We start from the raw sequence: 27,803 nt of genomic DNA, 5'->3' as shown, positions 1-27,803 counted from the left end.
GTTATCTAGGTAAGCCTTTCAATTTTGAAAAGAAAATGTAAATTGGAATAAAACTAAAAAAACAATTCGTTTGATAATTACAGTGCTGATTACTTTATTACTGATCTTTAAACAAAGCTGTAGGAACAGTGGATTTGCAGGTGAGGTAAAAAATAATATGGTAAACTTTTTTATGTGCAGTACTGATATAATTCCGGAAACAGCTGCCTGGTGAGAAGTGCTGTGGTTAAATCTAAATAAGCACATGAGACACATTAGCAGCCATCAGGACCTTGATGAGATTGTTAATGCATATTCATGAGTAGAACATCCGGTGTTCATATGTTCATTTCATGTATTTATTATGCCCACTTCAAGTGCACTTTGAGTTGTGTATGTGTTAATCATTTCCACCAATCCGACCGCACTGTACCTACCCAGAGTGAATGGGGCTGGACGACAGAGCCACATTGTCCAGGTTCTCTGTGCCCCAGCTCAGACGATATGAATCGCTCTCATTCGTCCTAGCTAGTGACGAGACCTGGAATAAAATGACCTCTTATGAGACACATTCATGACATTCTTTAATATATTAATATCAACTAACAAATTAAGATTCTGTTTCATCTGATTGTATACCTTGGGTTACTAAGGCAACCAGACTTGTTTGCATTGAAGTTTTTTAGCCTATCCATAGAGTTTTATTTGTTATACTCATTGGTTGTGAATCCCAGTGTCCCTTTATGTGATTCATTTACACCTAAGGGCTCAATCAATACTCCATTGCAAAAAATAAATAAACTCCTTAGATTAACCGTTAACTACCGCAGTCAGATAAATGTAGTGGAGTACACATGTAAAGTGACATAGATTTGAAGGATTGAACGGAGTACATCCAAGTGGAGCAGTGCATGAGTACATCTACAGTCCATTACTAATACAAATAACACCATATCAAACATTTTCCAAATTACAACAGTTATGTGTATTCCTCCTGCAATGCCAGTGACTATATTGACCGTATACCTTACCTGGTGACAGGTTAGCATCTCGTCCATCATGCTTTCATGTTTAGGGGAGTAGTAGCTGTGGTGTGTGGGTGTGAAGGACCTGTCAGAGCTGGAGCAGAGTAGAGGAAAAGCATTCAAGCCAAAGAAGCTGGTAGTCATGCTGACATCAGAGATCACAGCAATGAATGAGAACCACAGGGAAATATGTGGTTTCATTTAAATTCTCAAGACTGTCAATGAGGCAACATGACTTGTTAAGTGAAAAAACTTGTTCAAATGTTGAAGGTAATGCAAAAATTATGTTTCCCATTGGTCCCCCTCAACACACAGCTAACACAATCAGAAACATTGCCAAAATAAAAGATAAACAGCTTCTAAACTATGACTGTCTCATACTGAGGAGATGCTAGCTTAACAGGCTAATATAGCACACAAATACGAGTCTACATACTACTGTCAGGTCTTACACTGGCTCTCTAAAAAACTAAACAGAAACATGCTCAGACATGCTAACGTGATATGTTTTAGCATACAAAATGTTTACAATGGTCAATTTTCAGTTCAGTGAGTTAGAATGACAGCAGGCTAGCATTAGCTAATTAGCAGATATAACAACACTCAGCTGACAGGAATGCTGTTTGGCAAGTATTTGATCTCCTGATGTCTAGAACCAAAACTAGTTTTCACTGGATGATGGGACTAGTTTACAAAATAAACTGGGGATCTCATTTATTAGTATTCAACCTTTGGAAACATGACTGTACACAATGCCATGTTTTAGCCAAAGTTTGGGACATAGTACCGAACAACACTGCCAAAAAGGGAATACACCATGATCATTTCGAGCTGTGAGTGGAGATACTCCGATGGAGGGGGTTTAGGGGGGGGTTTATTTGTTTAATTTTAGTATACCTGGATGTGAAATCAGAAGGGGAGCCAAATCTGAATCACACGTTTTACAACCTTGGCAGGCCACAAAATGTGTGTGGGTTGGTACGCACTCCAGAAATAGTTTTAGTATACAGCCCTGAAAAAAGTGTTTAAATAATGTTTCCCCTTTCAGGCAGGCCATTTCAAATTTAAATAAATGCAATACTCCGTCTCAGGTACTAGAGCATGACACAGGCTGAAAATTATAAAGACTAGACCTTTGGCCGGTGTCAGAACATACCTTTGCATTCGACTAAGAAGGCATGACAAGGAAGACCAACGATGAAGTATGAGAAGGATAGGTTGCAAAACACACACACACACAAACACACACATATAAAAATACAGGCAGTTAGTTGTTGAGGTTATTGTCTTGAACATATGAGGTCTGCCACCACCATCTGTCAGTGGAAATCTAAAAATGATTGTGTTTGCTTTTCTAGAGGTCATTTAAGGCACAGCTGAGTGGGGTTTTCTAAAATAAAAAAAAGCGTCCCTCTTTATCCTGACTTGTGACCCAATAGAGGTGATAACATGTGACATGAGTGCGATGTACCTGTCGGTGCGCCCCCCCTCCAGGCTGAAGCGGAGATAGTTCATTCCATCCAGGTACTGTCCGGGCAGGGAGTCATCTCCCAGCTCCCTGAGGTCCTCCGCCCTCAGGTACTCCCCCCCGTCACCTGTCATTGTGTCATCACCTTAAGAAAGCAAAGAGAAAAGTGGAGATTAGTTATTAATACAAATAAAACATAGTTATTGCACCTTGATTAATAAAGGATATAGTAATGATCCAAACTAAAATGATATATCTGCCAATATAATTATTATTCATGCAACCCATTAAAAAAGTCATAATCATTTTCCTTTAAAACCTTTTTCAAACTATGCCACCAATAAATGTAGTGAACATTCAGTAAGATATCTTAACACTGTTTAAAAACATATATTTAGGATGTTCTTTTTTTCACATATCATAGTATTAATAAAGTACAGAGATATATAGAGTATAGAGAACAAAACTCCATTCAAATTTATATTCAACTATTTGATTCACAACAACACTGAAACAATGATCTTGTCTAAGTTTTGCACTATTTTATTTATCTTATTTGCACTATGTATGTTGAGTTGTTGGAGGAGCCTGGGATATAAGATTTTCATTGCCAACATATACGCTGTATCTGCTGTGCATATGACCAATAAAACCTTTGAAGAAAAACAGTGGCAGAAAATTGCTATATTTGTCCAAATGTAGTTCATATTTTTAAACCCTCAGTAATGACAACAAGAACAAGGATATGCTAAGAGTGTGGGGTGGGGGGGCGCCCAGAGCCTGTTGCTTGTGTGTGGGTGTGTTGCAGGTCTGTGGATGGGGGTGGAGCTGAGGAGGCCAATCAGCGTAACTGGGGACACCTGGCCAGCGCCCCAGGAGCGACTTGAGCCTAGCTGCCCGGAGTCACGTCTCTCCATGACTCTCTCCAGGAACTGCAGCGGACGCTCTCTCAAGGATCCCCTTCCCCTCGCCCAGCCTGGGTCCTTTTTTGGTTTGTATAAATACATGTGCGGTTTGTGCTTGTGAAACCTTTTGTGTGTCTCCCTCTTTTTTGCCGGTCATACACATGCCGCAACAGGCAGTGTGAGGAATTAAAGCTCTTATCCATGCTGCATTCAGGTTTAGTTCACAGCCAGGCATTTCAGGCATTGAGTTTCCTTATTCCTTCTCTTTAATTTTTCGTCTAAATATAAGTCACTATTGTGTTTCAAATGATCAAAAACACTATAATTATGCCTATTGATGATTCACTGTTATTCCAAAGTGGCATGATACTACTCCAAATACAGTGGAGGAAATAAGCATTTGATCCCATGCCAATTTAGTTAGTTCACCTACTTACAAAGAAATGAGCAGTCTGTATTTTTTATGGTAGGTTTATTTTAACAGTGAGAGAAATGTACATCATCCAGAAATGTACATTAAAAAAAAGTTATAAATTAATATGCATTTAATTGGGGGAAATAAGTATTTGATCCCCTTGCAGAACATGCCTTAGGGGAAGGAGGTTATCAGCCAATATTCTATGAAACATGTCCCCCTCCATCCTCCCCTCGATGCAGTGAACCGCCCTGTCCCCTTAGCAGAGAACCCCCCAAAGCATCATGTTTCCACCTCCATGCTTGACTCTGGGGATGGTGTTCTTCTGGTCATAGGCAGCATTTCTCTTCCTCCAAACACGACATGTCGAGTTGATGCCTAAGATCTTGATTTTGGTCTCATCTGACCACATCACCTTCTCATAAGCCTTCTCTGAATCCTTCAGAGGATCACCGGCAGACTTCAGATGGCCTGTGCATGTGCCTTCTTGAGCAGGGGTGCTACAGGATTGTCATCCATTACGGCGAAGTGTGGTACCAATAGTTTTCTTGGTGACTGTGGTCCCAGCTGCCTTCAGATCATTAACAGGTCCCTCCTGTAGTTCTTGGCTGACCCCTCACCTTTCTCATGATCACTGATGCCCCAAGAGGCGAGATCTTAGATGGAGGAGCCGCAGACTGAGGGCGATTGATGGTCATTTTGTACTTCTTCCATCTTCAAATAATCAAACCAGTTGTCTCTCTCACCAAGCTGCTTGCTGGTGGTCTTGTCTTCTATTCCAGTCTTGTGCAGGTGTACAATTTTGTCCCTGATGTCCTTAGACATTAGTTCCACCATGATCACAGACCTGTCTCTGGTCTGGCTCTCTGTGGAGACGTTATAATCTGATTTATTGACTGTGGACAGGTGTCTTTTATCCAGGTAAAGAGTTGACATCAGGAGTACTTTTTTAAAGTGAGAGGACTTATTTAACTGCTCCGTGGGAGCCAGAATTCTTGTTGGTTGCAAGGGGATCAAATACTTATTTCCCCCAATTAAATGCACATCAATTAATATATTTTATTAATCTACATTTCTGGATTTTTTTTGTAGATTTTTTTTGTCTCTCACTGTTAAAATAAGCATACCATAAAAATGACAGACTGTTCATTTCTTTGTAAGTGGGTAAACTAACTGAATTAGCAGGGGATCAAATACTTATTTCCTTCACTGTTTATCTCTGGGCTGTTACATTTATTTATTCAGGGATAAAACTGCCTACACTTCTTGCTTTGCATCAGTGAAGCAGCAGTCCAGGGAGTCAGTAACTGGTAATGTATTATCGTGGGGTTGGATATAAGTTTCGAAGAGGAACAACATGTGTGAAGTATTTTCAGTTTATAGCTCTGATCCACTCCTGCCTCTCTGGAGACAAACATTTTCAGGACATTTCCCAAAACGTTTTCTTTACACATCTGCAATCAACAAATCATGTGTTAATATGCTCTGAGTCTCATTATAAAAAGACCATAATAAAGGTCAACTTCAACCACTTTTTTTACATTATTGGTGTCCAAATATCAAACTACTGTTCTATAGGTTGGTGCATTCACCATGCATAACACACACAGACACCCTTGGTAAAATCAGCACAGCAAGTCCTCACATAAAGCACCGTGCTGAATACCTTCCATATCCATGGCGTCTTCTGACATAACATCATCATCATCATCATCATCATCATCATCATCATCAATGGATCTCAGAGCTGTGGGCCGACAGCACAGTCACTCACTGCTCCCTACAGTCTGCTCATGGCTGAAACACCTCTGAGCTCTCCTCAACATGGAGACAGTGGGCTTAAAATAGAATTGAGCTAAACGTAAAGATCTTTTTTGAAGTCTGCTAACAATAGCAGATGATCTGTGTTGACAATTTTCCTGCTAAAAATCTCATAAAACTGAAGTGTTTTGTACTGGATCATCATGTTGAAGGGTATATTTCTGTATTTTCACCCACACAGGGGCTGATGAAAGTTACAGTACTGGTTTGGTTCACAATCTCCTTTAAACGGCACTAATCTATTAATCTATTAATATATTGGCAACACTTTAATGTGTGATTCATGCCGTTGTGCTGAATGTTGTCTTAACATTTTTTATTCAACTTTTCTTTTTTCTTTGATTTATTTTGACCTGTGTAAAGTGTCTTTGAGCGCCTGATAAAACGTATTCACTTTGTCGCCTATGTCTATGATGACTTATACACATATTAACTTGTGATATAATCTGCTTATTAAATACAGTACATTAAATACACTAGGTATATTCTAAAATAATAATCATAACAAAATGCATTTTAGAGTATTGCCTGCAAATCTAATTTTTGCTTCAGCAATAAGCCAAACAGGCGGTATCAGGTGATGGCTAACTCCTCCCCTGAAGCACTGAGAGTCCTCCCATTGGAGGGCTGCTGTGGGTTGACAGGCGCTATTAGGACACGACTCACCCTCTTCATCGGACACATCCAGCACTTCAGTCATGGTCTCCGGCACGTTCAGCTTGTGTTTCTCCGTCACCGTCTGCAGCAGGAGAGGAACAGACCTCAGGAACCACACTTCACACCATTGTTAGCTAACCTAGCTGAAACCAGTGTAACACATCCAGTCCTGCAGTGAATCCTCCTGCTGGAGGCTGATTAAACTATAAAATAGATTCAACTGTAATGTCATTTTAGATGCTATATATTGTTGAAAAAGTGATTAAAGACAAACAACTTCATGTTTTTACAGTTGAAATGTAGTTCAGAAGTGATAAAAACATGATTATGGCATGACTGCTTGGTTATTTAAAAACATCTTGAGAAGTGAAATGATCCCAACCGCAGGAACAACCAACACGCTCCTCTTAAAGTACAGTGTTGGCTTTTGTTAGCTTTGTGAACTGCATTTATGGAGTACGGTTGGTGTTTTATCACTAATACCATTCACCTTTTTTTTGTGTAAATGGATAAATGTGTAATTATTTGTAGAACAGTTCAAATGTATTTTGTTCTTCAAAATCATTGACTTTAATTTCCAAGAAATAAATATATTACTCCCAAAATAAATGATTGTACCAGAGTAAAAACACAACAGATTTCTGCATTTAGATGACATAACAAGTCTTACTAACACCAGTGAAATGATGAAACTATGGTTATATAACATAAATGTGAGATTGCAATGGAAATTGAATTCAACCCTTAAATGGGAAAAGCATGTGAATTTTCCGAGTTTAAAATAACATAATTCAACATTTGTTTTCCAAATGTGATCCTTTTTTTCCAACTAAGACTATTTATGGTCTACATTTGATATAGTATTGAAACTATTTAACACCCAGAGTCCACACGTGAAACATCCAGTTCATGTTTCTACTATGATAAACACGTATTACACACATACACAATAATAGACCCCCATGTTGAACCCCTAATGAACCAGTAATACACCCATCTTTGACTTACACCACATATTGACCATACACATTTTAAAGTATATTTCTTAATTTTGACAGAGAGTCACATGACCTGAGTACTTGACCCGTCCCCCCTTCAGTGTTTCTCATGATATAAAGTTCTCCCACTTCATGCCTTTCCTCGCATAGTCTGTGAAATGACCGACTCCAGGATACAGAAACCATTTAAGGGTTAATGTCGTGTGTGTGAGTGTGTGAGACATACCGTTGTGGTGGTGATGATTTCCTCGGTGACGACCCTCAGCGTATCCACCACAGAGATGTAGCCCAGCCTCCGAGCAATCCCCAGAGCAGTGTTACCATTCTGCAAAGTAAGGCACAGGGAGTGAGAGGTGCGTGTTCACTGGGATGTGTGTGTCCTCCTACTGGTGCGATCACGTACCACAGTGATGGCGTTGGGCTTGGCGCCCCCTTGCAGCAGTAAGTTAATGATGTGTGTGTTTCCCTGCTGGGCTGCCTGGTGAAGGGGGGTGTATCCATTCTGAAAGAATACAGAAAATAAAACCAAAAATCGATCAGTCCGTCATTATTATAGAATATGAATCATAGTTTGTTTTGATTCTAACAGTATTAATAAGCAGATAGATGTTGGCATCATTATAACAAAAACCATAGTAACAAGATACATTTCTGAAATAACGAGAGAATCCTGTGGTGTGAAGCAAGATGAGGAAACAATTTAACAGGAAAAAACCTGGGTAAAATGTTCAAAAGACCTTGTTTTAATGAGAAAATGATCTCGTTGATTTAAAGGAAGTAACAGCATGTTAGAAGATATAACAGTGGAAAACAATAACAGCATAAATAGGAATAAATAAATGCTTCAAACGGTACATGCAACTCAGACAATGAGCTATCTGAGCGCTCCAGGGTTCAGTACCTTGGTCTTGGCGTTGACACTAGCTCCATTCTGAAGCAGGAAGTTGACCATTTTTGCGTTACCATAGTGACATGCTACAATTAGCGGGGTATATCCCAACTGCAAAACAAGAGCAAAAATGTTCCTATTAAGATAAAAAAAGACATCTTTGGAGCAACATGGTGAGAACACTGTGGATCATGTCAGCAGACGGGGCTGGCTGAAGGACCGTCAACAGAGGGTCAATGCAGGGAATAAAAGGACTGCTCATACTTTGGTCTGCTGGTCAAGGTTGGATCCGTTTTTGGCCAGGATCTCGGCAACAGACACTTTGTCCTCCTGGGCGGCCAGATGGAGGGCAGTGAGGCCGCTCTGCGTGAGGAACACAAACAGAACAGTTTTCAGTGGGACAGACTCACAGCGCTCTGCCCGTCTGCTCTCTCAGAACTCATTCAACAGATTCACCAAAGACTGCAGGTTTGGGTTAAATTTCATTTGGTGTGATGTGGTTTTTGTTGAGGATTATTTTTATATATTACTTTAATTTTTTCAGTACCTTAGTCTGCACATTGACCTGCCCCCCTTTGCTGATGAGCAGCGCAGCCATGTCGGCGTGGCCCTCCTGAGAGGCCAGGTGGAGCGGGGTGACCCCCTGCTTGGTCAGGATGTTGGTGTCGGCCCCGTACTGCAGCAGTACCGTGGCGATTTCCATCTGGTTCTTCTTAGCGGCGATGTGGAGAGGAGTGTATCCGTTCTGATTCAAGAAGAGGGGGGGGGGGGACGAGTGTCACTGATGAACTGAGACTATATGTTGTTGTTTTTAGGAACTACCCTCCCTATATGTTAGCCACTAGTGTTGTCAAATAGAGAAATCAACTCCAAGTGTTTTTGAAGGCTTATGGGTTAAAAGTATTTTTACAGCAGAAACATCCATGCTGTCATTTCGACTCAAACCCAAACACACATTCAAATATTCCTCCACAAATGCACTGTTTTTATTCCTGTTTTATTAAGCGTACTGTAAACTACAATGACTAGAGGTTTTATGAAGTAGAAGAACTTATTTTGACAAAAAACTGTATGTAATATATATAATAATGCATTTTATTTATCAAGCGCTTTATCAGGTGCTCAAAGAGGATTTACAGAGGTAAAAATAAGACATAAAGTCTCTTCACAGTAGTTATAAATAATAACATATTATTACGTATAAGTATTATTTGGTTTTGAACCCTAACTTTGAGAAGAGCAAAATGTAGCTGCTATAAATTTCAGGATTTTTCTTCCAGTAAGTTGCAAGAAAATTGAAAAAGATGAACCAAAGTCTATTGTTAGGTTGCACAGAACACCAAGCTCCAATATTTTTTTTCTGATGGCTGCATGTTCAGAACCGAGCAAAAAGAAAGGGTGTGAGTTTGAGGCCCATCCTCAAATCATTGGCACCTTCTGGCTGAACTGTCTCATTATTCACTCTCCACCCAGCCTTCCTATTGGCTCCTGCAGAGTGTCTCCGGCTCTTTACTGTGGACTCTCACCTTGGCCATGGTGTGAGGGGACGCTCCTTTGTCCAAAAGAAGGAGTGCCACCTTCTGGTTATCATAATGTGCTGCGACATGGAGCGGGGTGAGGCCGTTCTGTGAGGGAGGGTGAGCAGGTTAACAGCAGTTAGCGCATCAGTAAGCCACTCCACACACACTTTAATAAGAAGAGTTAAATAGTTTTAGTCGAATAGTCCTAATTAATTTGAGTTATATGAGACAGCAAATGGCTCCTTATTATGAACATATTCAAAGGAAAAGGAGATCCTGACGTTAAAAAGGCTTCTGTTATTAGTTTGGTGCTCTGGATTGAATCACAGGTAATCCACATGAAGGAAGCATTATTCTAACTTGCCGGTGCTCTTGTAGTCAATTTAACCTCCATACATTTCAAACTTGTAATATGGACAAGCAGGAACAGTATAATAGTACATTATTTCTGATCTCATATATTGCACCATAAATACTCTGAAGTTATATACAGAAGGTTTTTATGGATGCATACCTTCCCAGCAGAGTCAGGCGGAGCGCAGCGCTGCAGCAGAAGTTTGGCTACATCTAGGCTTCCGTACTTGGAGGCCACGTGTAGGGGAGTAAACCCTTTCTGTGGAGAGACGGTCAGAGCAGAATGAGAAGAAGTATGTTTGAAGACAGAATATCTCCACACAGGGTTTTAGTCGTGTAACGCCATCAAAGTAAGATCACTACGTACAGTGTGTGTATCAGTTCCATACTGTAAGACTAGGGCTGTCAAAGTTAACAATGCAACTTCCTTTTAACAGCACCAACGCTATCAGGAAACCATGGTAACGTTGTGTTTGATGTTCGGTCATGTGGTTTTCTCGACAAGACCAAGGTAATATGTACGTACTGTCAAAGTGAATTAAGTTTCCTCCAGATTACAAAGAGTTTAAGATCACACTTGCTGGCCAAGCATAGCTCTGATTCACACATTTATTATAAAGCAATCATATTTGTCCACTCACAAAAACACCAAATGTCCCTTACATTTATAGATAAAAAAACTTGCAAATGATTTGCGATTAATTGTAATTAAATATTTGAATCGATTGACAGCCCTATGTAAGACACACGTGTTTCTATTTTTATATTACCAAACCCAGCCCTTTAAATAACCTATGATAACTTTTTTATATGAACACGTTCCATACATATTAGCCTACTAGTATTCATTATGTGGGACCATTAGGGAGACTTTCAGCAACATGGGGAATGTGTATTCTCACCAGATTTGTTAAATATTGACAAAATATTCCTCAGATAAAAATCAGATATGATTCACCGAGGACTAATTGGCGTTTTTTTAATCACATAAACCATGAAGAGCCGATGCAACTCTAGGTAACCTTAAACCACAGATAATATATAGTCACTTTCACAGTGACACCAGCAGAGGGAGCACTTTGGCTATTTTTAAATCCAGATGTTCACTGAAGCTGCGGGAAACCACATGACCAGTGTGTGTGTCCCGGCCCTGCCCATGGATGGAGCAATCCTTTGTTTGTCAGAGCCGGATTATATCGGATGTTATAGGTGATTGGAATAAAACGGACGAAGGAATAGACGGATGGGGGGGAGGGGACAGGCTTTCTTAGTAGTGTGGGGGGGTAAATAAAACAGTGGTCGAAGGATAAGGACTAATATTACCATGCTTGGATAGACGGAGAGTTAATGGGGAAGTTACCCTTGCATAACAAAATGTTTTCACAATTGTGTTCCCATAGCGACAGCTACACCCTTTGTCCCCCGAGAGAAACCAAGGAGAGGGACATCCATGGGTACAACCACTGAACCCTGATGGATATACTTCATCAGAAAGTGTTTTGACCCACTCTAAACGGTGGACTTATCTAAACAGACTAGTTTCTGATGCAGCTGGTCTGGTAAACACCTACAGAGGAAGGATGATCAATCACTTGACAGCGTTCAGGCTTCATGCACAATTCAGAGGGAAGCAGCAGATTTACAGCTTCATCAATATTTCATCAGAAGTGGGTCAGACCGAGCGAGACACACACAGTCACACTGTCACCTATTTCTGTAAGGGCTCATGGGGTCACCTCGTAGAGCTGTTCTCTCTGATCCTTCGTCATCTGGCACTTACAGTATTGCACTTTATGTATTATTTATAGAATTTTGGGCATTAAATATAGTATTTTTAGAATTTTTTTGTCTGAATAAATTGTTTGTTTGTATAAACCACATGTTTTGTTGAGTCATAAGACAATATGTACATATTATGTCATGTTTTCCTAGCCAAATGTATTGCGATTCATGAATTTATCCAGAAAATCATCTAAATAAGCTTTAATACCTTTCCTTCAGCAATAGTTTTATTTTAAGTGAACATCCTTTTATTTTAAACTAAAAAATCTATCTTAAATAACATATTTATAAATCCTGAGGTTCCCCTGCAGAAATAAAGGATAACAAAATAGCAACATTGTGTGATTTGTAATAATGTTGTTCGATTCTTTTACTTTAATGGTTTCACCATGCTTGCAGTCTTTATGCTAAGCTAAGCTAACAATGCCCTGACTTCAGCTGAATTGCAATTGCAAATTGCATGTTCGAGACTGACTCTCTGACTGTCATTGCATGAAATACGTAGCTACAAAAAGAGCACTCCCTCTGGGCTCTTTTACATCGGGTACATTATAAAAAAGGTCCATAAAATAAACAGATGTTCCCCCTGCTCATTGTGAAGCACTGCAATCACTTAAAGTTCTTGAGCATGGAGTCATACATGAGCACAACAACAATTAGACTGATGGATTCAGTAGAATTGGAGATTTGCCACGGATAAAAAAAGGACAATCACACACACACACACACACACACACACACACACACACACACACACACACACACACACACACACACACACACACACACACACACACACACACACACACGAGTGAAAGCAGGATTTCCCCACAGGATTACGCCTAGTTGAGAGAAATAATTCCTGCTTGCCTTGTCTGCAAGTATCTACATTTAAAGATAAAGCATCCGTTCTTAACACACCTTGGTGGCCAGTGAGTGAGAAGCTCCAGCCTCCAGCAGGACAGAGGCTGTCTCCACCTGCCCCTCCCTGGACGAGATGTGCAGGGGGGTATAGCCGTTGGTTGTGGCAGCATCAGGATGAGCCATGTGTTGCAGCAGCAGCTGAACAATCTCTGTTTTCCCCAGACGGGAGGCAATGTGGAGCGGAGTCTGGTCCTCCTGAAGATGGCACGATGGAATACAAAAACAATTTTATCGTATTTTGCACGGAAGTAATGTGTTCATTTGTGTGTGCTGAGGTACATATCTGCAGTCTCACCCGTGCCCTGGCGTCCACCATCGCTCCATTCCTCAGCAGACATCTGACCACCTCCACCTGACCCGCCCTGGCTGCCATGTGTAGCGCTGTTTCCCCACGCTGTACTCACACACAGGAACATGTTGGTCAACAGAGTCAACACCGACATATTTCACTGGAAGTTAGTCACTGCAGTAGTCGTTACAGTAAAATATTGAGATTTTCAGTCAATAATAACTCAATAAAAACGCATTTCTCTCCCTGTTTCCCATCACTCACAATATTGCTGACGTCGGGCGAGGCTCCGTTCTGCAGCAGCAGCAGGACGATGTTCAGGTGACCCATGAAGGCTGCTACGTGGATCGGAGTCAAACCAGACTGAACACAGGAAGGGAGGAAAGAGGGGAACAATAGTTTTAAATGCACACTTTGTATTTTGTATAAGGAGAGCTCATCAAACTTCCTATAAAGAGCCCGGACATGATGTCCTCTGGTCATTTCTGATTAGGCCCTTTCCTAGAGCACAGACGGCAATTCAACTATGAAACACTATTTAAAAGCCTAGACATAAAGAGCTGACTGCAGGGTTCAACATAAGCAAGGGCCTGATGGCTAGGGGCAATATAAAAGTGTGTTGAGTCAGTTGAATGGCAAGTCATTGGTCAGTACAGGACAGCGTAAAGAATTGGTTCATCTGTGTGGATTATATTTGCTGGATCATGTTTTTGATAACCGTACAATTTTGACTTTGCTACCATTACTCCAGCAAGTAGCTTTTCAGAGTCCACATACACTTAAAAATGTATTTCCTATTTATTCTGATATTGTTGTTCCTTATATTAATATGAAATACTCTCAACACTTACAGAGTGCAACCTAACCTATCCTTAACCTCCTGGATCTATCTCCTCTCTGGAATGACTATGAGGTGAAGCCAGAAATAAATACAGTAAACCAGACCCTGATGCTGACTTACCTCTGTAATGGCCTGAATCGAGGCTCCATATTTGACCAGCAGCTCCATCACTTTCACTCGGTTCTTCTTGCAGGCTATGTGCAGTGGAGTGAAGCCGTTCTGTTGAGGAATTGAGGCATAAACAGGCACAGTTAAGCACCAACCTAGACAATAATTAAATGTTGACAATCCTCCTTCTGTATCTGTTCCATACCAGCGCCCTGGCGTTGGGGTTGGCCCTCTTGTCCAGCAGCAGCTTGGTGACTCTGTAGTGACCGCAGTGGGCGGCCACATGCAGCGCTGTCAGGTAGTCCAGTGTGACATCATCAACAGGAGCCTTGTGCTGCAGAAGGTGTTTGACACATTCCACATGGTCGCCTTGTGCCGCCATGTGAAGCGGAGACAGCCCATTCTAAAATGTGAAAGAGAGGGCATTTGGTTTGATGGAGATAAAGAGTGGCAGAGGACTTTTCAAAAGAAGAATTGAGGATGTGTACTGCTAACAAAACACTACTTTGTAGATATTTGAAGGTGATGATTGCTTTAAGAATCCTCTGATGAACAGTTTAAGAGTGTAAGTGTGCTAACGCCTAGTTAGCAAATAGGTGTGGAAAGTGAAACATTTAGCATTGCTTCCAGTCAGGTGGAAATCAAAAAAGAGCTGAAGAAAGAGAACATTTCACTAACATTTGTCAGGAAGACACAAACACAACTTTAAATTGCTGATGCTAATGCTAATGTTGCTCTGTGCTGCCTGGTGTGTAAATACGACAACTGCTAGCTAACAGGTTAGCAAAAGCAAATCTCCAGCCATGTCTGTGATGTTCAAATTAGATTAATGCATCTTTTAAACCTTTCTTATATTTATGCGATGAAATGAAGGCTTTTATGCCTATAAGGCAATCAGATGTGAACATTGATAAAGTACAGATTGGTTATTTTTAGCCTAACTTAGTACATAGACTGGAAGCAGATAAAATGTGTGCTATCTTAGACAATCTTATGCCTTATTTATTTGTCATTTTTCGTTATCTAGCAACATGCTAATACTAATAAATATATTAATACTGAATATATATACTGTATAGTAGAGCGATTGCTATCACTGGTCTCATTCCAAAAATATCTAAATCCACATTCTGATACAGTCCATAAACAATGAGTAGCTACTGGAATGCTAGTGTAGAGTAACCTTATAATCAAAAAATGTAACTTTGAGGCGGTGACTCAGGTCGTAGAACACGTTAATCATGTTATAGGACACAATTTCTGAAAAATGACTAAGCAACGTGCCGTGTCCTTTCAACGGTTAACACATGCAGCGACATCAGACATACCTTGGTCCTGGCCAGCATGGGGGCTCCTTTCTCCAGCAGCAGCTCCACAGCTGTATCATGTCCACTCCGGGCCGCACAGTGTAGGGGGGTCAGACCGTCCTACAGGACACATTAACACCAGACCGTATTATTAGTCATTTAATACATACTGACAGTGATTTGGCTGAAAACCAAAGAACAACACTTGTTTGATGGCCTTTCCAAAAGCAGAAGTCCTTCTCTAACAAAGCTTGTTATGTCAGTCGAGGTAAAGCCTCCCAACACGCAGGTGTAGCCACTAGCCAGAGACTCGCCCGGGCCAGATGTTGTTTGTATTGGGTAAAATCAGACATGGCTAATTACATACCTGTTCTGCTAGCTAGCACACAACAAAATAACAACAAGCAGAGGTTGAGGATGTTCCACTGTGAAACTAGATTTAATCCACTGAGCTGAAAACAGCTTTAAACTCATATTAACATCTGTTGTTACTAAGGGAGGAAAAATAATGAGAGCTGGTTATTTTTATACTCCTGTGGATGTAGAGCAGAAGGATTTGACAAAGAAGCATGGAGAAGTTCCCCTTATTATCAGGATAGTCAATCTACAATACACAGAAAATAAGATCACAATAGTTTGGGTGCTCTTGAAACTCACCCTTGTTTTAGCATCAATCTGAGAGCCACGGTCCAGTAACAGGCCCACCATGTTAGTGTTGCCACGCTTCGATGCCACATGTAGAGGAATAATCCCATTCTACAGGAGGAAAAGTTAAAGCTTCAAACTTAAATTTAAGAAGTTTTTAACAGTTTTTGCTAGAATGCATCATAACTGTGTGATGTCTTGAAGTCTTCCTGTGTTAAACACTGTAATGAACTTCTGTACATACACATTACTAACTATCATTTCAAATGCATTGTTTTGCATTAGTATTGTTTGGATGAAATTGAGATGGTGCTGACGTGTAACATTTCTGCCTTTCTTTTTGAAAAATGTAATTAAATGACTTGGTTAAATAAAGCAAACCAATGTTGATGGCTCTTAAATTAGTTTGCACTAAAGTAGGTTTGCTTCTTCCTTAAAATGCTGTTCGATCTACTCTCAAACTGAAAGATGCTATTCCTTAGATTAATGGAGGATGAGGTTTAGTCTGAAACTTTGAAATAAAATAGGCTTTAAAATGTTTGGCAACACTTTTCAGACACACAACAAGCATTCATTCCCAAGAGTCCTAGGAAACTGCAGGGTGGGAAAAAAGCTATTTTTATGCACACTGTCGCTTGCATGACCAAAAATAGGACATCTGTTTTTATATTATAGTATTATAACATTAAAGTGACAAAATAAACGTCTGAAAGACCAAAAACATAACTGTGTCTGCTGTCAACGTGTGGTGAAGAAGCACATATTGCTTTTGGTCATGTAAACTGTCAGTAGTAACAAGTAAGTGAGTAAGTTGCCAACAATACTATGTCATTTAGCGTACCGGTAGACATATAGTTTCTTCTAATGCCCTTATCTATGGTGGCCGTCAGGTGGAAAAGCGTTACAACGGCCCAAGACATTTCCATCAGTAGATACACACTCCAGCTTCAGAAACGATTCAAATATTAACACACAAATGTGCAAAGCATATTTAAATGAAGAATAATCTTCACCAACTTGACAACTCAGGTTTACTAAAAGGGTTGCATAAAGGAACTGGTACTAACTCAAAACGCTGCAAAACAAAAAACACTGCAAGAAGATGAATACACAATGGAAAGTAGGGGACACTAAAAAAGGACGCACACAGAGCGCTTGGTGACGTTGAGGATTATAAAAATGGACAACCGTCTCAGTTGGCAGAGTTTGTGAAGTGTTTGTCAGTATATCTGAAATGACTAGGTTGGCTACGTTAGCTAGCTAGCTTACAGCAGATCTGAAGTTATTTCTTAAGGAGTCATGTGATCACATTGTTAAACTAAGCCCATAAAATATTTAAGGTAAGTTTCCAACAACAGAGACAGTTGTCTAACTTTATAATCCCTGAAAGTCAAAGCTGTGTGTGTCATGTTTTTGCAGAGTTTGTTTAATGCAGAGCTTTAAGTAAACATTTGTTGTGAAATTGGTGAAGATGTTTCTTCATTTGCATGTGTGCGTTTCTTCAAATGGAAGTGTTTTGGGCCATTGTAGCGCGTTTGCACCAGTCGGCGACCATACTTATCACAGCAAAATAATGGTGCTTTTTTTACATAAATTCCTACCCTTGCTGTGAAGTCCACTGCTGCCCCTCGGTTCAGCAGCAGTGTGGCCACATTGACGTTGCCATAGTGGGCAGCGATATGCAGCGGGGTGAATCCACTCTGGAAGACAGACAGGAAAGAGACAGACACACATAAAGGAAGATAAGAGTTAGATTAGCCTCCATTTAAAGTCCTTGAACTTTAGTCTTCCCAGCATGCAGCAGTTGCATCAAGCATTACAGGTGAACAAAAACAACATTGAAACAAAAAAGATTGAAAGAAAGGTACAGGAAAAAAAACAATTATTTTGAAAATAATTCCTAATATGTAGCACCCATACACACAACCCCCAAAACACACTCAGAAATTCACTTCCATGCAGGTGACCAACCACAAAAACAAAAGAGAAGAAAGGCCTTTTGTAGGCTTAAAAAAACAATTTGAAATGAGAAGAAAACTGAAACAGAACAAATAAATGGACAGTAAACAGGGTCATCTAGATTGACATGAAGATGGACAGACAGTACTACCCTAACAACACCAAATGATAGTGAACTCATAAAGTTGCAGATAACAAGAAAGGCATATTTCTGAGTAACACCAAAGTGCACTATGTGAACTGTACGTCAGAGAAGTGTAGGAATTAGAAATGAGAAATATATCATGAGAAAAGTTAGAGATTGCAGAGCAGGTTGGAGTAGTTGTGAGATTCTTGCCTTACCTTGCCATTCTGTAAGTGTGGTCCGATTTAATGTGAAAAAGTTGTTTACAAAAGTGTGAAGAATACAGTGACTAACGTGATGGTTTAAAACTTTACACAGTCAAACGCTTAAATGGTGCAAATTAAGGTAGCGTGGATGCAACATGCTATTCCATGCCAAGTCCTTGGCCAAGCAGGTTATACCTAAGATCATTTATCACCTTCCCACAACATAGTTTATTAGCATTGTTGTAGTGCTAAAAGAGTAAAAGCCATATATCAGTACTTTTAAGATCTTTTGAAAAGCATGCATTTGAAACACTTGATCGGTAAGTTTCACGTACAGCAGACCGGGACTGGCAATATTAAAATAAAATCATTCATCATTTCTACATTCTATTTGTGTGAGCATTAGGGATGTCAGAAAAATGTATTGTGATTTCCAATTCATAATATACATTGTGCAGTGTTATGCTTTCAAGTAAACTGAACATTATGATACATACATTGGAGTATTATCATTTCCTAATGGGCACACAAACAGACATTTTGATTTAAATTTGATTCAATTATTTTATTTGTATTTTGTCAGCACTTGACTTCCATACGTAAGTATTTTAAGCTCTAATTTAACCAATACAGTTTAAACCCAAGCCGTTCATAGTGCATCTGTTTACATCATGCAATAGGACACAGACAGTACTGACAGTTCAGACATTCATCAAAGTCATCAAATCAAAACATTGCAGGAGATGAACGTCATTCAAATGATTCAACAAACCTTGCATCTCTTAATGATAAGAGGTGTTTTAAATATAATGATGGTTGGATATGACAAAAACAAACTGGCTTCCTGAGTTGGTGACAAAATAAGTATAAACGTGGGACAGAAAAATAAAAGGCAAACAGACAGGGTATAAAATAACTGTGTGCAGTGCTCTAGCTGCTTTGGTGTAAGCCATGCATGTTGACCACTTATTAATCAACAGAAACTCTGGGTACTGTAACATGTCATCATTATCTTATACCATGCAGTGCTGTGAAAGAAATAAATGATGGAGGGAAAGAAAGGAAAAGCAATGGAATGGGAGTGTACAGTGGATTTGTGGAGAGTCAAAGGAGCGTGTGTACCTCAGTAGTCCTATTGACCATCATCTGAAGCAGGAGGAACCAGGGAGGGAAACATCAGTTCAGTTAGACTCGTTCATCACAACAGCAGCTCATCTGCGCTCACACACTGCACTGACACGTGGCGTGGCTAGGAGGCGTGTCTTTCCTTCAACATTTATTTCACAGGATTAGTTACTACTGTAGTTAGTTTTCCAAGTTTTTTATATTAATACCAACATTGTATTTAACCAATACACTGATGTACTCCTATAGATGGAGAAACCTGGCAGTACCACAAATTATTAACGTTACGTCGTCCTAAGCAGCTGCTAAATCAAACACATGAATGCATCACTTATTATAAATCACATTATATTATAGTCATATTATACGTATTATTCAGAAAACTTTGGAGTACTGTTACTTTTGGTACTTTAAGTATACAGTATTTTGATGATAATACTTTTGTACATTTTGATTGCAGGACTTTTACCTGTAACTGAGTATTTCCATACTGTGGTATTAGTCATTTTACTCAAGTATAAGATCTGAGTACTTCTTACACCACAAATCTGGAAACCCCTGTGGAGATGCAACTGATATTTATTTCCATTATCAAATAATCTGTCAAATCTTTATGTAAATATTTGATGGTCAAAAAAGTGAAAATGCCTGTGCCACTCTCAAAACAGGTCTTTAAATGACTTTCATCCCAACACAATCCAAAATCCACAGATATTCAAAACAAAGTAATGCAGCAAATCACACTAAAGCAGCTGTAACATTACAATGCCTTTAGCATGTGTATTTACTCAGGAAAATTAACAACCTGCTCGCTCATTGCTGATTTTCTGCTTTGTATTTGATATTAATATACAACTATCATAAGAAGAAATAATCCAGCCAAAAGATAACCTGGTCTCTTATGACCAGAATCTCAATGTGGCTAGTGTTAGCAGACTGAGGTAGAGGAAGGTGACAAACATCAGGGAATAACTATTCAAGTGACTATTATCCTAATTCCCATTGTCTTGTAAATGTCCCAACATATTTAGCATACTTATTTATTGTGATTGAACAATAAACCTGCTTTATAACAATGTTGCAGCTGTGGCTTCGGTTAACATTTGACTACCCTGAGCTGTGCCTGAGATCTCAGCGACAGCTACAGTTAGGCAGTCAGGTGATCAGACTACAGCAGTGTTCAAAATCTATAAGAATATAAAAAACTGGAAAACCGTGTATAATCTAAACTATTACAAGTACACTAAACTTAAGAGGAAGGTATTCATTTGATCACGTGGTTTTTGCTTTTAAACAAGTTAAGCTAGTCCATGGAATGGGTAACTAACTTTTTTTCAGTATTTAAATGGAAGTGTGCCCTCTGTGTGACAGCAGTGTCTCTTATGTGTATGTGTTGAGCGTGACTGTACATCGTGCTGTTTATAGCCTTCTCCTCTGGGCCCTGTTATGAGTCATATTGAGCAAGGCATTATACTGAATGCATGCGTTACCCTGTGCTGCCCCCACAGTGCTTTGTTACATAACAACATAAACAGTGCTTTTTTGTAATATGCAGTATTTACTGAATAATTAACATTCAGTAAAATAGACAAACATTTGTGTGGAGCAGTTAATCATCGTCCTTTTAGCCACGCCACTGTAAGCCGATATCCTGTTACAGCGGTACAGTTAAAATGAAGTGTTTGACATCAGCAGTTACTGTGAATTTACACCAATATCAGATTAAAAGTCCCATTTATTGCCAATGGTCAAAAAAAGCAATATTAAACACAGCACCATACAACCTGCAGACAGTGGCACACTCCATGCAGGGGACAGGGCTACACTTAGACACCGGTGCAGCGAGGAAGGAGGGGGAAGTGGGGGAAGTGTTTAAGAGGTGGCGTTTACAGAGAGGGAGGAAAAACAGGGAGAGAGCAGGTTAGTGGCAGGCACAGAAACGCTGACGAGAGAGGGAGGAAGAAAGAGCAGACAGACAGATGGGAGCACAAACACACAGCTTCATTACAAACACTGAGTGATCCTCTGTTCTAGGCACACTTATTTTTATCATAGGTTTAGGGTACCCTATGTATACCAGCTGTGAGTGTTATCAGGTTATCTTCTAACCATCCTGTTGTTTTCCGTCAAACCTGACCGATTTACTACTTTGATCAGTCCGCAGTAGGCATTTGAAGATAGAACATTGCTGAACACCACTTTCATTTCATTTGAGTGGGTAACACCTATGGTTAAAAAAGGACCGCCATAGAAAAAGAATGGGTACCCTAGAATATTCATCAGATAACCCACAAGTCAACAACCATCTTCATTTTGGAAAACCTCTTCAGTGTCTCTTCTTTGTATATCCACTGCAGTTATCAATGCAAACCAGCAGTCTGAGACAATGTTTACAGCTTAAAATGGTGTTGAATACATGTGGTGATGATTAAAGAGTTTCCTGTTACTGTAAGAGCACTTAAAACAGACCGGTCTAATTTGACCAGAACACCAAAGCAAGGTGGACACACGATAGCAGTGTTTATAACCAACACTAAAATACTGTGATGCAATGACATCCAATCTGCCATAGCAGCTATCAATACTAGTATTCCCATAGTCATCCCTTTCAGATATCTTGGTCAAACACTGCAAATACACAGTCTCTGTAGGTCCATGGGACAGACACATAGCACCAGTGGACACTTAGCATTAAAACATCTTAGATGAACATCGTAAAGATTTGTCATCACTGTAGGCCAGCACAGCTTCTATAGGAAAGACAACACTGTGTTTAGAAGTATCATTACCATACACAGAACGCATTTCTCCCACACGTTACATGTGTGTATAGAAATGACAGGACCGCGGGTGGGTTGGAATATCATCTCTATGGGGGACAGGGTGTCACTGTGGGTGGAAACCTCATCACTGAAGCCACTAACAGCATCATCAGCAGCAGCAGCAGCAGCAGCAGCAGTAATGTCATTACTACAACTCCATCTATTAGACTGTAAAATCACCCTCTATTTTATTGTATGTTGCAAACTTTCCACCTTCTCGCCTTCTTTGCATACTGAGCCAGAAACAATGAGAGCCTGCTATTATGAGGATAACTTCAGATTCCATTTTAACAGCAGAGATAAACGTGTTTTTTCCATCTAAATACTCTAATAGGACCCGTGGGTTAACCCTCATGTTAGTATTACTTCTACATTCTGAACCTGAAATAGCGCCTAACTAAATCAACTACAGCCACAATTCATAGAGCTCCTAAAACTCGTCATAGCCACAGTACAGATACACAGGCACAAACAAATAGCACCACATTAGCCTGCCCCCCCACATGCCAAACCCAGGGGAACTCAAAGCGTGCAGGGGGCGTACCTTGGACTGGACGTCGGCGTTGTGGTCGTTCTGCAGCAGCAGCGCGGCTGACTTGGTGTCGTCCTTGCGCGCCGCGATGTGCAGCGCAGGCAGGCGGACTTTGCCTTTAGTGTCGTTCTCCAGCAGCACAGAGACCACCTGGTTGTGACCCTGCTGCAGGGCGATGGCCAGGGGGGTGAAGCCATCCTGGGTGAAGGAGGCAAGACAGGGGATCAGAAATATCTTGTTTCAAGAACTCTTAATTTTATAAGTTAAGTCTCAAAAGTGTTATCTTGAAACGTCTGAGTTGGAAAACAAACTTTTATTTAGGTCAGTAAATTCAACGTTAGCACTTAAGCTGCATTCTTGGGATTGGCACACGGCCAGGTTGGGCGTAGGTAGAGCCTTGCTGTGCCAGATAGATAGACATACATACAGTATATACTTTATTAACCCAAGTTAGGAAATTGTTTTGTCACAGCGGCATTTTGACAGTCAATGTAGAAGAATTACAACATTTCTTAAAAATAGAATAAAATAGAGACAAAATAAAAAAACATTGAAAATTAAGAACAATCCATACAAATTCTCAGCGGAAAAGACATATGTTCAGAAGAGAATCGATTCACTGATCAATATACAGAATAAATTAAAGCAATCAACTAAAGCGACAGAAAGACAGTAGTTTTGCTTCTATCGTTACGTTACCTTTGCTTGCCTTACTACATACAGATGGCATCTGATTGGTTGTGTTTCCAAAGGTGAGCGGTAAACACCGTTAGTAATCATTTAAACTTTGAGCGCATCGCTCAGCGTCAATTTCAAGCAATGTCAGCGCATTTTACCGCCTATCATGTGAATGCAGCTTTAGGAAGGCTGAGGAAAAGACAATCACCAGGCGAGGACATACCTGTGCTGTAACAGTTCACACTACATTCAGAATACTGTCCTTTTCCACAGCATTGGCCCCAATGACACAGCTGCATTATACCTAACACTGCTGCTCTCACTTTATCTCACAACATACTCCATGTCCTTCAGAAATGATTGATATGTTCTTTTTCCAATAGAGAACACAACACTTCCTTCATATGGTCAGAACTGAAAGCCTCCCAGGACACGGAGGGACTGCTCAACACCTGAAACAGGAAGTATCGCTGGAAGCAAAGCTCTAGGAATGCCAACATTTATGCAAATTAAGATTGACATTCCAAATCAACCACTTTGATCAGGACTTAAATGTCTCCACAAATACTGGATGGATTGCCATGACATTTTGTACAGACATTTATGGTCTGCATAGGATGAATGAATGTGGTGAGCCCCTGATAATAATAGTGATTTACACTTTCCATTCTTTACACTTTCCACTCTGCACCATTAACTGTTGTCATTTGCCATCTCATTTCCCAGATGATGTGTCCTGATGACTCTCTGTCCCATAAGATTTCCTCTAGCACTATGCTAGCAAAACATGTTCAGAGTGCAAAGTCTCCACATCTCCAGGATGGATTGCCATGAAATTTGAGATTGTCCTATACTCTGTTCACACTCCTCTCACCTCGGTAGCAGTGCTCTGGTTGCCTCCATTCTCCAGCAGGTACCGCACCACATCCATGTGGTTCTCCTGGGCGGCCATGTACAGAGGAGTGAATCCATTCTATAGCGCAGGCAAACACAAGAGGTTAACAACGACCTAGACCACGCACATATGCTGTATATTTAGCATGTTTAAGAGCCCTAACTCACCTGAGACTGAGCGTTGATGTCAGCTTCTCGTTTCACCAGGATCTTCACTACGTCAACCTGCCCAGCCAGAGAGGAGATGTGCAGGGCTGTGTTTCCTTTCTGGAATAGAACACATCAACGGACAGTGAGGACACATACTTCCAGTGGTGTAATGTATAGATGTACATTTACTCAAGTAGCGTACTCTAAGGTCCCCTATTATTATACTGTATTTAACAATATATTCCAGGTCTCAGATGTATACAGAACCTGTCCCTGATTGGCTGACAGCCCGGTTCGAAAAGTGCTGATTCTGTGTCTGTAGCTTTAAATGCCAATGAGCTGCTGCTGGCCACGCCCCTCTGTAAAGGGATTGGTTAAAAAACTACAATGGTGCTCTAGCAGGACATTCAGGTGAAAAGGTGTCATAATCATATTGGATGAATATGATTCTAAAATTTGACATAGTAGTATATCTGTTTTTACTTAAGTAAAAAATCTGAGTACTTCTTCCAACTCTGCTTATAAAAAAACAATATTTACAAGGTGCTATTTGTTAGGGAATTTTTAGCTTAGGTAGTTAACCTTTGACACTGCTCATCATTTTCTCTTTCCTCTGTCTGCGTTCCCAAGGCATAGGTCTTTAGGCCTTTGGGGGGCTGTAATCTCCCTTAAGGAGGGGCAGCTTGGGCGCATTGTCGATGCCAGTCTAGATCGAACACAAGCTGACATCAGATAGTTTATTGTTCAGGGACGTCTAGAAGCTCATCTCTTCTGGAATATAAGTTCCATGGCGCACATTCTTTTCGATGGGCGAGAGCTTTAGGTAGATTCAGGGTCCATATTTGTTTAGTCTCGCTGATGATAACTGTTGATTATACAGTAGTTAAAACCTCAAGCAACAGAAGAGTTCTTCAGAATTGGTTCCGCAACCACTGTGGCAACTCGTGTCTACAGTATATATCTTGTCAGTTCTCCGGCCGCAACTCCGAATAAATCCAACAGTGTTTTGCCATCAAGTTCCTGCTCTCCCGTGTCTCTCTGAGTTTCGTCTCCATTGCTTCGGAAGTTTCCATCACACTATTCTTCCAGTCAATATATATATATTTTTTTTATTTGGTTTGATCCCAAAAAGCGAATCCAAATCATGGGACGGATACACAAATATGTGTTTACTTTTGTCATCATTGTGAGGTATGGCATTGGCCTTGGTTGAGCTCTGCACTCTCAGTGCCTGTCTCCTCAAATATAGTGTCTGTTCATTTACAGTCCAGCAGTAAAGTACCGCTCTTATTTTCTTTTTATGTCTTGCATATTGCGTAACCTGCAATCTACTTCTCAGTTAGCTAATACTCAGTTTTGTTTATGTCATGACAATAACATTTTTGAATCTACATAATAAACAGCTCTGAGTTGATGAGCCTATAATGACTCATTTAAGCAAAAGCTAATGAAAATATTGGCAAAACGATGTGGTTGAAAGTTGATCTCCAATAATGAACTGTTAATTGTTAACTAACTGTTTAGCTTACTCATACATGCATTGAATATAGTTAAGAAGTACCAAAAGCTTGTTGCACACTGCTCACCAGATGTATTCACAGGTCAGTATGTCTGTTGTGACTTTAATACTGAACTGCTGAGTCATGTTCCTAAATTAAGAATGAAATATATGAATCCATGGCACCAGGAAGGATTGAATATTATGTATAACCAAATGTGCCTAAAACCATTAAATGAGCTTTTGTGTTTGTACACATATACTGTATATTCAGGCTTTTTTATTTGCCACAATGAAAAAAATGTGTGTATCATTTTGTAAGAATACAATTTATACAATAACTGGAATATTCCAGCCTCCATACACAGTAATCTGATGTTATGAAAATGTTGTTTACCATGTGGTTGTATTTGGTGTGACTGCAACCAGAACCTGCATGGGGATTCTAGTTACAGGAGAGGGAATGTTAACTACCATGCACACCTCCATGTTTACTAGTCAACTCTCCATATCAGGTTCTTCCCGTCTATTTCTAGACTCTTAGTCATCTGTAGAAGCTTGTTTTCCTCAATGAATGATCTGCCTTCTTCTCATCAGATCATTTACAAATGTTAAACTCTGTGTTTATCAATTTAAGCACCTATTCTATTTGTTCTCCATCACTCACTGTTAAATGAATTGTTTTATGAACACAAATACATTTAGAAAGACCTTAAAATGGCACTAACAATCTAATGCAACCCATGGGAGATGCTATTCTTTCCTTTCAGTGTTAGATTATTTGAGGCACTTTGGAAACAAATGTATAATGGCAGAGGGTAACAGAGCACCTAGTAGCAGATAGGGAGTGATTTGTATTTCAGAATAAGTGATTGTGACTACATTTAGCATGCAGCTTAAACAGATGCCAGGTAGCACTGCAGGTGTGATTTGTTCTCCTGGGACATGTCTCCATGCTTTAATGTTCAAAAAGCTCTTTATTTTGCTCATACTGTGCTGCAGCATCTCTATTCACACTCTGTCTGAAACCAGAGTGCAGCTGCTCTGATTGGTTAGCTGGTCGGCTCTGTTGTGATCGATCAATCACTTAGAGTTATCCCGCCCCTTAGCCGATCACGTACAATGTGTTGGCCTCTTTAATAACAAAGTCCGATACACGATTAAACATTTAAATACTGGAACATGTTCAGCACTCAATCATTCCAACATGAGTTTATAGCAGCTGAGAGTTGGGAAGCTATCACATAACAAAAAGGTGATAAAGTGCGAACCAAAGCAACCTTGTCAAACTTCTAGCAGCACATTTTGCAAGGACACATGCATGAACAAATGTCTATTCCTGGACCGAAGTGTGTTCACTGTGAGGCTGAGAGAACCCACCTTTGTGGCCGAATCCACGGCTGCTCCTCTCTCCAGCAGCTCCTGGACCAGATCCACATGGCCCTCCTTGGCTGCCAGGTGCAGTGCATTGAGTCCATTCTGGAAAAAGACGACGTAGGGTTAGTCCAACAAACGCAACATCAACAAAGAATATAGACAGGTCCAAATGGTTATAGAAAGAGTTACCTCGTCTAAAAAAGCTAACGGAGGCTGCCTTTCTTTATCAGTTTCCATCCCTCCTACTTGAAGTTGTCCCTCTCTGTGACAGATTGAAATATCTAGCTATCAAAGTTGAGTCAGTTGTTGTGCCATGTAATGCTGTCATGTCACAGGAATAAAGATATAAATAGGTGAGTGAGTCTGTGTGTGTGTGTGTGTGTGTGTGTGTATGTGTGTGTGTGTGTGTGTGTGTGTGTGTGTGTGTGTGTGTGTGTGTGTGTGTGTGTGTGTGTGTGTGTGTGTGTGTGTGTGTGTGTGTGTGTGTGTGTGTGTGTGTGTGTGTGTGTGT

The 27,803-nt window shown here is 40.2% G+C and overlaps 1 protein-coding gene across 1 annotated transcript in view; it reads right to left on the bottom strand.

The window, feature by feature from the left end:
- ank2b (ankyrin 2b, neuronal) overlaps positions 1-27,803 on the bottom strand; it is a 99,121-nt gene that overhangs the window by 37,812 nt on the left and 33,506 nt on the right. The window contains exons 3-26 of the mRNA XM_063900401.1: positions 27,296-27,394; positions 24,436-24,534; positions 24,248-24,346; positions 22,708-22,893; positions 19,339-19,362; positions 17,529-17,627; positions 15,940-16,038; positions 15,304-15,402; positions 14,181-14,378; positions 13,988-14,086; positions 13,291-13,389; positions 13,033-13,131; positions 12,735-12,932; positions 10,192-10,290; positions 9,684-9,782; positions 8,705-8,902; positions 8,422-8,520; positions 8,170-8,268; positions 7,672-7,770; positions 7,495-7,593; positions 6,280-6,352; positions 2,476-2,617; positions 1,011-1,098; positions 417-520 (exon numbers count right to left, since the gene is read on the bottom strand). Coding sequence (XP_063756471.1) covers positions 417-520; positions 1,011-1,098; positions 2,476-2,617; positions 6,280-6,352; positions 7,495-7,593; positions 7,672-7,770; positions 8,170-8,268; positions 8,422-8,520; positions 8,705-8,902; positions 9,684-9,782; positions 10,192-10,290; positions 12,735-12,932; positions 13,033-13,131; positions 13,291-13,389; positions 13,988-14,086; positions 14,181-14,378; positions 15,304-15,402; positions 15,940-16,038; positions 17,529-17,627; positions 19,339-19,362; positions 22,708-22,893; positions 24,248-24,346; positions 24,436-24,534; positions 27,296-27,394 — 2,696 coding nt within the window. The remainder of the gene's footprint in view (positions 1-416; positions 521-1,010; positions 1,099-2,475; positions 2,618-6,279; positions 6,353-7,494; positions 7,594-7,671; positions 7,771-8,169; positions 8,269-8,421; positions 8,521-8,704; positions 8,903-9,683; positions 9,783-10,191; positions 10,291-12,734; positions 12,933-13,032; positions 13,132-13,290; positions 13,390-13,987; positions 14,087-14,180; positions 14,379-15,303; positions 15,403-15,939; positions 16,039-17,528; positions 17,628-19,338; positions 19,363-22,707; positions 22,894-24,247; positions 24,347-24,435; positions 24,535-27,295; positions 27,395-27,803) is intronic.

This window comes from Eleginops maclovinus, chromosome 14 (assembly GCF_036324505.1).
Source record: "Eleginops maclovinus isolate JMC-PN-2008 ecotype Puerto Natales chromosome 14, JC_Emac_rtc_rv5, whole genome shotgun sequence".
Taxonomy (NCBI): domain Eukaryota; kingdom Metazoa; phylum Chordata; class Actinopteri; order Perciformes; family Eleginopidae; genus Eleginops; species Eleginops maclovinus.
Note: the sequence above shows the minus strand (reverse complement) of the source record. Positions and strands in the feature narration are given on the sequence as shown.